Source organism: Phoenix dactylifera, chromosome 2 (genome assembly GCF_009389715.1).
Source record: "Phoenix dactylifera cultivar Barhee BC4 chromosome 2, palm_55x_up_171113_PBpolish2nd_filt_p, whole genome shotgun sequence".
Classification (NCBI taxonomy): Eukaryota; Viridiplantae; Streptophyta; class Magnoliopsida; order Arecales; family Arecaceae; genus Phoenix; species Phoenix dactylifera.
The window spans coordinates 4,069,762-4,080,956 of NC_052393.1; the positions used below are offsets into that span (position 1 = coordinate 4,069,762).

General features: G+C 41.1%; 1 protein-coding gene across 2 annotated transcripts; it reads left to right on the plus strand.

The window, feature by feature from the left end:
- The first annotated feature begins 3,392 nt into the window (after nt 1–3,392).
- On the plus strand, nt 3,393–9,366 carry LOC103706179. 2 transcript variants are annotated; one of them, XM_039117860.1, is made up of 2 exons: nt 3,393–4,797; nt 4,961–5,334. In XM_039117860.1, the coding sequence occupies exon 1, from the start codon at nt 3,556–3,558 to the stop codon at nt 4,783–4,785; it is 1,230 nt and encodes a 409-aa protein (XP_038973788.1). In that variant the 5' UTR covers nt 3,393–3,555; the 3' UTR covers nt 4,786–4,797; nt 4,961–5,334. The 2 variants fall into 2 exon arrangements, with proteins under 2 accessions (XP_038973788.1, XP_008788439.2); XM_008790217.4 differs by lacking the exon at nt 4,961–5,334 and adding an exon at nt 9,027–9,366 and having other exon boundaries at nt 3,395–4,797.
- Nucleotides 9,367–11,195: the final 1,829 nt, after the last annotated feature.

The following is an 11,195-nucleotide window of genomic DNA, read 5'->3' on the forward strand; positions in this document are numbered from 1 at the left end:
GGGGACCGAAAATAGCACTCGACGCAAAGGTCAACGAGAAGCTCTCAGAACGCCCAAGGAGAAGCTCCAACGCTACAGTAATGCTAGCCGGGAAGAAAGGAGGTAGAGGCGGAAAGGATCAAATAACGACCCTAGGGCCCCCTTCAGGTCTTATATAGCCCACTACGACGGCTCTGATCGGATAGCCCAAGCGATCAGACGAGCTAAATTCCGCCATGTAGCAGGCCCCGAAATGACCTCAACAAATCTTCTCGGATCGCGGCACTAAATGCCGATCATTATGGCGAGGTGCTCCGGAGAGCAGAACATTAATAACCAGGTTCTCACGTTCCGTCAGGCGAGACGCTTTGGAGAGTGGAACATTAATAGCCGGCCTTTCACATTCCATCCAGCAACTCTTCGGAAAGGAGCGTGCGCGTGGAATATTAAGAAGCTCCCACGGCGAATTCTGCTAAGGGTGATGTAGCAACTTAAGCCACCTAAGCCCGACTCTGAAAGCCTGACTCAAAGCTCTCAGCTATAAAATACACCAAGTGTCTCCTACTCAACGTGCGCGTCTTCGCAAGCGTTTGGGCACACTGCAGGACGACCAACAATCCGGCTACTTTCTTCGCTCGAGCCACAGGGCAACCCGACCTCAGAAGTCGGAGGGCAAATGATGGGGGGCCAAAATGGATCGTTCTGCTCACAACGATGGGGGCCACTCAATTTCGGCCAAATAGGCCCTAGCACCAATCGGGCCGGATATCGGCCCTGCCAAGAGCAAGTCCGAGCTCAGACTCCGCTGAGGCACAGTTGACCTCGGCCGAATCTCTTCGCTGCTGCGACCTGCAACAACCTTCTGATGCTCATGATGACGTTCCGTGCCCAAGCATTAGACGCCCCAAAAACTTCTTCGACCTCGGGGCACCTCCTGTATTTGCCGACTCACCCCGACCAAGCTCGGGGCACCTCCTGTATTCGCCGACTCACCCCCGACCAAGCTCGGGGCGCCTTCCTTATTCCCCGACGCACCCCGACCGAGCTCGCGACACCCTCTCCTATGATATGCCCCGACCCTTGAGCTCAAGGCGCTTTGCCAAGCACACATCGGAACTCGTGATGCTAGGCTAACCTCAGCACCCGTCAAGCCGACCTCGCCATGCGCCACAAGCAAGCTCTGACTGCGCGCCATCTCCACTCATGATGGAAACGGGCCATACCTCCACTACCTGGGCGCCACTACCGGGGCTATAAATGACCCCATCAGGTAACGCCTAAGGGACTATTTTGCTGGACCAACTGGATACCACTCTAACTTGATCGTCGGAGGGCCCTCACCGGAAACACCAGTGAGGCTTTGTGCAGGTACGCCGCCGTGCAAAAAGTGGCTCCCGTCTTTTTCTTTTACACTCCGGCAGCTCCCTCGACTCCTCTGGCGTGGTCACCCTCGGGCCAGATTTGAACCACAACATATGTAAACAGTAGATAATACACATCAAGACCTTGATAGAACATCTTGACAAGCTGACCCCATGGTTGACACAGGGGATATACAACTGCTTTGTACTTTAATGATCCACCTTTATGATACACAACTTTAACAGCATAGGTTCATCACTTCTAATATTTGGAAAGTGTGGTTTACTACAATGTCCTGCTTTCACCTCCCCCAAATTTCCATAATATTTTCATTTTCCTTTTAACCCTGTTCTATCCGGTTCTAGTTGGATATTCTGACCTGAAAGGTCATTGCATTGTTAGAATATGCGAAGTACTTTGATCAGCTCTAGGAACTTCTTTTCATGGCTTCTGGAAGTGATTCCTTCAGAGAGCTTTGTTCTTTATGATTATTACTAGCTTGTGACTCATCAAACTTTCTTAATATTTCCTTCCCTAGCTACTTTAACCAACAATAATTACCTTTTGGTGTACTGTTTCTTTGGATAAGATCCAAATAATACCATCCGACTAACTATTTTAGGTGAGGTTCTAGATTATTACAGAAATATTGTATGCATTCAACAATCATTGCCTATGACAATGTCATGGCTGCTTGTGCACCGAAGCATTCATTTCAACATCCATGTGCTGTTAATTTGGTTAACCTGCATTGATTCAAAAAGGAAAATTCCAACTTGGTAAGTCCTTTTGTAATGCCCATGTATATAATATTATCGCAATGTAGGATAGATTGTTTTATCCCATTCAGCCATCAATCATTTGTATCACTACTGTTAATCAAGAAAGTTTGCAGTTGTGATCTTAGATCCGGTTGCATGAGAGTATTGGCTATCTCTCCATCATTTGATTATGAAAATTAGTAAAATAGTCAGTGGAAACAAGTAATTCGAGTTCAGATCGGGTCGAATCGAGTCATTGGGTAAACGAACCAAAATTGACCCAACAAAAAAGTAGATTGGGTCGGGTCCGAGTTCGATCGAGATTCAGTAAACCAGACCCGATACGAAAAATAGAATGGGTCCAATTTTAGGACCCAACCCGGCCCCACGGGTCCTCCAATTTAGATCGAGTCGGGTCACGGGTCAACCTTACCCATTTGCGGCCTTACTCTCCATCATTTGATTATGAAAATTAGTAAAATAGTCAGTGGTGCGGAAAGACGGGTTTTATATGATCATTTTGTAGGTAGCTGTGTTCTTGCAAGAATCGGAAGGGCGCGATCTCGATCAAGAAACGCAACCAAGAAAAAGAAACCTTATAGACTCATCCCATTTCCACCACCACCTCCACCTCCTTTTCTCCGAGCGGCAATAATGGCCTCCCACACAGTTATTCGCTGGGTAGATTTTGGGTATTTGCACAGAATCAAGAAATCTAAATAATATCTTCCAGCTAGCTTTTTTGGATAAGGTTCTGAATTATTACAAATGGTATTATAGCGGATCTGGCCCATAATCTATCTAGATTAAGAGACAAAAAATCCAAATAATACCATCCGGCCCATAATTTATTAGGGTTGTAAATTTTGGATATTTATACAGGATCAAAGCATCCAAATAATTCCATCCAACTAGTTATTTTGGATAAGATCTTGTATTATTACAGAAATATAGTATGCATTCAACGATCGTTGGTTATGACAATGTCATGGTTGCTTGTGCACCGTTCATTTCAACATTTACGTGCTGTTAATTTGGTTAACCCGCATTGATTCAAAGCGGAAAATTCCAGCTTGTTAAGTCCTTTTGTAATGCCAATGTATGTAATATAATCGCAACGGAGGATCCATTTTTTTATCCCACCCAGCCATCAATCATTTGGATCACCACCGTTAATCAAGACAGTTTTGCGGCTGTGATCTTAGATCCGGTTACATGAGAGTATCGGCAATCTCTCCATAATTTGATTATGGAAATTAGTAAAATAGTCGGTGGAGCGGAAAACCGGGTTTTATATGTTCGTTTCGTTCGCAGCTGTGTTCCTGCAAGAATCGGAAGGGCGCCATCTCGATCAAGAAACGCAACCAAGAAACAGAAACACTAAAGACTCATCCCATTTCCACCAGCTCCACCACCACCACCACCTCCTCCTCCTTTTCTCCGAGCGGCAACAATGGCGTCCGGCGAAACAAGCAGCAGGAGGTGGGTCCCCCGATGGCCCGATCTCTCTACCGATATCCTGGACGTCATCGTCAAGAAGCTCACCCGCGCCTCCGATTACCTCCGCTTCCGTTGCGTCTGCAAGTCCTGGCGCTCCTTCGCCAAACCCACCAATCTTCCCCCCCACTTCCCTCTCCTCATGCTCCCCTACGACCCCCGCTCCCTACACCGTCGCGTTCTCAGCGTTCCCACCAGAGAGATCCGCACTCTCCCCATCCCCGATGTCGTCCACAAAGTAACCCTCGCCTCCGCCCGCGGTTGGCTCCTCCTGCTCGACCTCGTCCCCGCGGGCGGACGCCTCTTCTTGCTGAACCCCCTCACCGGGGCCCAAGTCCAGCTCCCTCCCACCGATGGTTTCTTCCACCTGACCGGCTTCGAGTTCTCTCTGGTCCATCAGAAGTTTCTGAGCATCAGGCGCGGCATCCACTCCTCCACGAGCGTCCTCGATTACTCGGTCATTTTCCCGTGGAAGGCGTGCTTGCTTTTGAGCCCGAACTTGGACCCGAGGGATTCCGTGGTGGTGATCGCCGAGTGCTATCGTAACTCCCGTGAAATCGCCTTCTGTAAATTGGGAGATGAATCATGGACCGTGATGAATACCGGTTTGGTCACTGAGCTCGTCTCCATGGCGCACCATGAGGGGAGCCTCTATATGACCGACATGCAAAACAATGCTTCGGTTTGTAAAATTGCTTCCCCTTCGAACCCTGAGCCGATCAATTTGCCGAATATTGATCTTGAGGAGTGTCGTCTGTTTTTCGTGACAACATCTACGCAGCTGTTGTTATTTGCCCAATATGATGTAGATCTTATCCCCAATGATGCTGATTTTGATGATGAACATTTCGATCATTGTTTTGGAATATTTGAGTTGAAGCAGGGGAACGCACCCGGATGGTATAAGATCGAAGGCATTCATGGCAATAAATACCTAACAATGGAGCTATTTCCGAGCTACCTTGTTTTCAGTTGGGCAATTCCCGGACGCAGAGGGGATTGCATTTTCTATAGCGGGGCTTCTGGCTTTTCATATAGACAGCTGAAGAGCGATTTTCATGAAATGGATGCTCTCGACTTCGGGACCAGCAACTATGATCGTATAGTTCCTGCTTCGGGGACATCCTCGGATGAGTGGCTGCCTCCTGTTTGGATCGAGCTCAATCTCTGCAAAATGTTGGAATAGAGTCCAGTTCAGGTAATGCTTGAAAACCATCTTCTATAATTTGAATTTATTTTACAGTCTTGGTTAATTATCTGATTAGATGTGAGTTGGCATTGTGTGGCTTCCTGAAACTATTTTCTGGAAAAAGAAAATAACAATGATTCAGAACTAAAATTGTAGTTTGATGATATTGCAGTTTATGGCTTATGCTCTGCCAATTATGCAATCATTCCTACAGCACAGTTTTGCACTTAAACTGCTGAGCTGAAATATTTGATCTGCTGTACTTTTCCTCGCACGGTTGGATCTTCTATCCAAGCTAGAGAGACGAGTTTGATAGCGAAGTTCCATCGTTGAGTGAAAAATGGGAAATTTCATGGAAAATTGCAATCCCTGGAGCATAAATGTTGTTAAACAAGCAGCTTAGTGCTGGTACATTGATAATCTCATATGCCTTGATAGAAATTTTGACTTGGCATGACGATACAATGCACACTTGCTTTCTGCAATCTCCTATGTAGAACAATGATTCGCTTAATGTGATTGTCCTCTCATGACACTTTTGATTCTTATCTATATGGGACAGAAGTTTCAATATTTCAATTTTTATCTTTTTTTTTTATTATTCTTGAAAGGTGATGTAGGACTCACTAAAATTTTAGTTGAGTGATGTTTCAGTAAATCATGCTTTATGAACCTAGGCATGTGATAGGTGCGTTTGAAGTCCTTAATTTTTTTGCTTTGCAGTTCGTTTTATCCTTTTCAGTTTGAATCTCCTTTGAAATCATGCGATGACAATGCTTTATAAGTAAAAAAGTTTAATTAGGTTTAGGAATTAGATTGATGTGCCAATTGCCTTTTTGTGTTCATAATGATTTCCACGAGCCATTGCTTTGTAGGTTGATTCATCCTTATTAACTAGCTTGTGGCTCAATAATTTATATTACACCAGTCTTCACTCTTCAAACATTTTTTGCTTTAACAATTAATTACATTTTAGTCATGTATGTTAAAGTTTTTACCCCACTTAGTCTACATCATTTGTTATCAAAGCTCAAAAGCAATATAAGAGGAGCCATTTCATACAGACCAACAATTTTCTAGTTGAGATCATAATTTGCTAAGTTGGGCTGCTTAAAAGGCTATTTGGTGCGTATGATGCCTATTTAATGGATGAATTAGCAATGAAAACCATGCTTTGTCTATAGACCCTAATACCCTAATATAGGCTAATCTTGTAGAAGTTTCTTAGTTATAATAATGCAAACTTCTAAGTATTCAGACCCACAAAAAAAAGGAAGAAAAATAGAACTGAGAATGTAAGGGCATGTGAAACCATGAAAGAGCAGGGTACAGAAAAAGGTATAAAAAGATTGTTGGCACATAGTGTGATGATCCGTGCGGGCGTGTGTTTAGTCTCATATCAGTTATTCGCTGGATAGATCTTAGGTACTTATACCGAATTAAAGAACCCAAATAATACCTTCCAGCTAGCCATTTTGGGTGAGATCTTTGGTTGTTACAAATCGTATCAGAGCGGACTTGGCCCATAATATATGTGGACTGGAGGACACTGCAACATGGATCCATTGAGCTGACTAAGGGCTGATCATTTGTGATTAGATTTGAATGAATTTGAACTCTTAACCCGACGAGGACGTCAGACTTAAACGGGGGGAGTATGTGAGGACCTGTGCGGGTGTGTGTTTAATCCCACATCGGTTATTCGCTTAGTAGATCTTGAGTACTTATACAAGATCAAAGAATCCAAATAATACCTTCCGGCTAGCCATTTTGGGTGAGATCTTGGGTTGTTACACATAGGATGATGATTGATAGATATTCTCATTGAAGACAGAGGCTTGGAGTTGTGTCTTAAGGTTAGGAAAGAGGATTGAGAAGAATTGGATAATCTTTCTACAAAAGTTTTGAGAAGATTGGGTGGGATTTCAATGACAACAAATAGCTAAATGGGTAAAATGATATACAAATCTGGCCTCGAATAAATATGGCATGATGGTACTGCACATACGTTTTCCACTTAATGCTTTCTCTCCTCGTCAATGACTACCCTGACATGGTCTATTAACAAATGCCTTGATATAATGATTTCTAGATTTCAGAAACTAAAAAAGAACATGGGTTTGAAGTCTCCAGTGATCCATATAGTTTAGCTTTTAATGAGTCTCTGTTTCAATTATGAAAGTATGCATGCTCACTAATTAGCTCTAAGGGAGAGAATCTGAAGTTTAGGATCTTTCATTGGACTTCAAAAATGTTGGTCGAGTAGAGACTTTGTTAAGAAAATATTCAAATGAACGCTCTTGAAATTTGAATATTCTGTAGGATGTTTTTTGAGGAAATAATTTGTTGGATGAGTTTTTTAGAAAAAGTTTGAACCAAGCTGCTAATATCCTGCATCAAGCTTGGGGCACGCCCTTAATAGCTGGAAATTTCTATCCAAGCTACCAAACCCTTAAGTATCTTAAGCTGTAATTAACCACATGGTTGATTACCAGATCTGAAAGCATATTTTGTACAGAATTTATCCATAGATCACTAGAAAAGAAATATTATATTCAATGAAAGAAAGAAAAGCTAAAGAAAAAGAGATAGTCAGATTGTATGGTGGAAATTATAGGACATTATATAACTATCTCATGATACTATGATATAGAGGGATAGATAGGTAACTATTATAATTAATCTAATCCAAAAGGCAATGATGTCCTCAGAGATGTGCAAAGGTCACTTCTGAAAAGACAACTTTGGAATGGGGAAACCTAATTATTATGTCACATGTTTAGTAATTTCAAAATGATAGTTCTGGGGAGAGAAATTTTTCACCCGGTGAAGACAACATCCATATCCAACATACTTTGATTCCATGAAAATCCAACTTCAGCATGATAGGAATAAAATCATCTGAAAACCACCAACCCTATGCTCATCTCTTCAAATCTTATTTCTCAATTCACATATTTTTTTTCACTTCCAAACTTGTGATTTGCACTTCTTCATGCTAGCAAAAAAAAAAAAAAAAAACTCGGCAAAGGTAGGAGAAAAAAAAGGAAAAACCAATCCCACTCGATGAGTTATTCTATTTTGGAAATATGTATGCATATATAAACATGTGGTGACCCATAGTGGCTTGTATAGTATGTACAACTGCGCTATGCTATAGTATTGGCTAGATCTCTAACTATGAGATGTACGCAATTGTGTATGTGTCAGGTGTTTATTGTCCAAGAAGTAAATACTGTGCAATACTAAGAGCAATCTAGGAATTAAATGTTAAGTAGCGAAGAATATAATTTCTCCTCTTTACTTTGCTAGGTTATAAAAGTAAATTTTCATATGTGATATTTCAGAACAAGTCATGATTAGCACCAAGTTGGATGACAGAACCTTCTAACATGACAATTTTACTTGGCTGGGAATTTTTTTTTCTTGTTGACTTTTGACCACCGGTGCTTCTTTGTCAGTCTCATTAATGGTTATGATTCGATAGTTGACATTTGGAACTTTCTTTGTTAGTGATTGATCTTTCATATCTGTGATCCACAACTTGCTCAATTCTTCTGCTCCTCTGGTTTTACCATGTCCTTTGTGTAGTGTATATACGGAGAAAATTATGTTGATGCTGCACTATTTTCTTGTTATTTTATCCTTTCTGCAAGACATCCACGCTTTAGTCAGATAAAGGTGATCCTACTTATTAAAGAAAGGCAAGAAAGTGTTGCAATGCATTTTTGCTGGTTGATATTACCAAATCAAGGATGAAGCAAGTGTGTTGGAGACACGGAATATTCAGATTATCCTATCATTTTGTTAAAAATTCATTTTGGAGCAACTCCAACTTGATGTATCAAACATCTGAGACTCTGAGGCTTATCTGACCATCAAGTTTAGTTTGATTTCTTGAGTCTTTTCCGTGCATCATCTCCATAATCGAAGTTTAGTTTGATTTCTTAAGTCTTTGCTGTGCATGATTGCCATAATCACTTCCTATATTCTGTGATGAAATATCTTAAACATTCATTACAGAAACCCTTCCAATCTATTAAAGTCCCTGTTTTTCTCATTTAGTTGTTTTCCACAGATACATTCTAGACTCTTTGGTATATCTTCTTCATTAGTTTTTTCAAGGAGATGCCGTGTGTAGTTTGTAACAAATTATTTTTCTATTACCTTCCACATCTGATGTATGTCTCTGGTTCGTTTTCTCCCTTTGATTGATAATGAATGGCTGAGCTTTGCAGGACCTGCAAAAGCTTGGACCTAGGTGCAGCAGACAAGTCAAACTTGAATCTAGGAAGTGGCAACCTTTGCTGAAGCAGCACAGATGCATATATTTGTTGCAGTTCTAGAATGTATTTTTTTTTCACTTTTTCTCTAGTTCTTTTACTAGTTGAGAAACTCCTCTCACTGAATGATACCATTTAAAGTGGAATTGTGGAAGTTGATCTAACCTTTTCTGTGGATGCCGACTATCTAGTAGTGATTACCTATGGCATCTCATATGTTGGGTTTTTAAACTTGATGTGACATGGGAGATTAGAGGTAGAATACATGGGTGCTCTTCCTTAGTCCACTGCATTATAGATGTTTTTTCATCTCCTTTTTAGCATTAGTTGATCTTTATAATATTAGTATCACATCCTACCAAGATTGCCTTGTTGTTATTACTCAGATGAAGGGGCAGCACCAGCAGTGGCACCGGTATTCAAGCTCATTGGGGTTAAGTCTTGATTTCTTGCCACGAGGATAATTTAATTGGTGGTTTTGGGAAGCATCCAACAAAGTTTGTGGTTATATCGGTTCAGGAATTTATGGCATGAGGCTGCAGCTTTGCTGTTTTCTTGTCCATGATTAATCAATCCTCTTGTTATTATCTTTTTTTTAAAAAAAAAAAAATTGATGGAAAACTTCTAGTTGTCATCGTTGTTATCCTTCCACTTAATTGTCAGATTAGGAGCATCATCTAAGGAGAGGAATTTTAACTTAGGGCCATGGTCATAGCTGACCAAAAGGTGAAGAGATGGCTATGATTGTTATTTGCTGCCTATCCAAAGATGATGGTTAATAATATGATTCTTGTTCTTTAAAAATAATTAGTTCCGGGTGTTATCTGCCGGTGATATTGTATTCTGGATGGTGGCATACACTGTTTCTCCAAGTTGTGAGGTTCTTATCTGACTCCAATTTCTGGGTTATAGCTTTTTTGTGCTTTTGTGAATGATCAAGCATGTTCTAGCAATAGTTGTCAATCTACTTGATTTTCAGACACAAGAATGGAAATATTTGTATTGGGATGTGATCATAACTGACATAAAAAGGCTAGGTGATTCCATAGAATTGTCGATTCTTGTTGTAGAATTCCAATGTTAGCTGCTGGGTGAGCAGGGCACCTGTCGCCTGATGACATCTTGCTATCTGTCCGATTTTGTGACGAAATTGTCATGGGAATCAGGTCGTCAATGGGCTTGATTTGTCTGTAGTGACGCATGGCATACTGGCTTTTATTTGCGAATGTGTTGTTCATCGTGATCTAGGCTATCAAATGGATTTGATTATCAGTTGAGATATAATTGCACATCAATTTAAAGGCGAAGATATTCTCATAGGTTGCATGGCTGATGATTGTAAGACCGGACTTTGATAGTTTTTTCTCCTAAATATGGTACATTCATATGCTGTTCATACACTACTATTAGCTGTGAAGAATACTTCAGTATACGATTTATATGTATTATATCATTTCCTAAACTTGTCATCATTCTAAGTTGCTCTATACTGTCATTGTTGTAAAAAGAGGAGAGAGGTGGGGATTGCTTCAGCCTTCAAGGCCATGGAAAGCCCAAGGAAAGCTGTTTGATGAGTTTGGCATTGGAGGGAATGATGGACCCACAGTGTGTGGGCAAATTACTCACATCCAACAGCAGGCACAAAAGGCTTGCACCTAAATTGGGCCTTGCTTTTAATTCACACGCGGTGGCATCTTAAATGGAGATTGTTTTTTTCATCTCGCATGTTTACAATGTGCAAGTTTAGCATGTTCGTGGTTATCAAAATCTTTCTATAACGTAAATACTAGTGCCAATATAATTAAAACCTATTATTTTGGGTTGCTTAAGATACGGGGGGATTTTTTTTTTTTTTTTTTTGTTAATGTTAAGAAACTGGGACAGAAAAAAGCCTAGCAAAAAATCAAGTTAGTGACTTCACCAACTTCTGAGCACTCTCATGATGATCCCAATTAATTAGTTGAAAAGTCAAAGCATTGAAGCGTGTTGTTTGGATCTACCGCCAGACCATCGGACCTGCAGGCTCGGAAACTAGACAGACTAGTGAATAGTGGGATTGGGACTCCAAAGTCCAAACCACCATTCAGCGGTAGAAGGGGACGCGGCCATTACAGCATGAGATGG

What these genes read in the sequence shown, in the direction of transcription:
- LOC103706179 (XM_039117860.1), top strand. Translation starts at nt 3,556, where the DNA reads ATGGCGTCCGGCGAAACAAGCAGCAGGAGGTGGGTCCCCCGATGGCCC.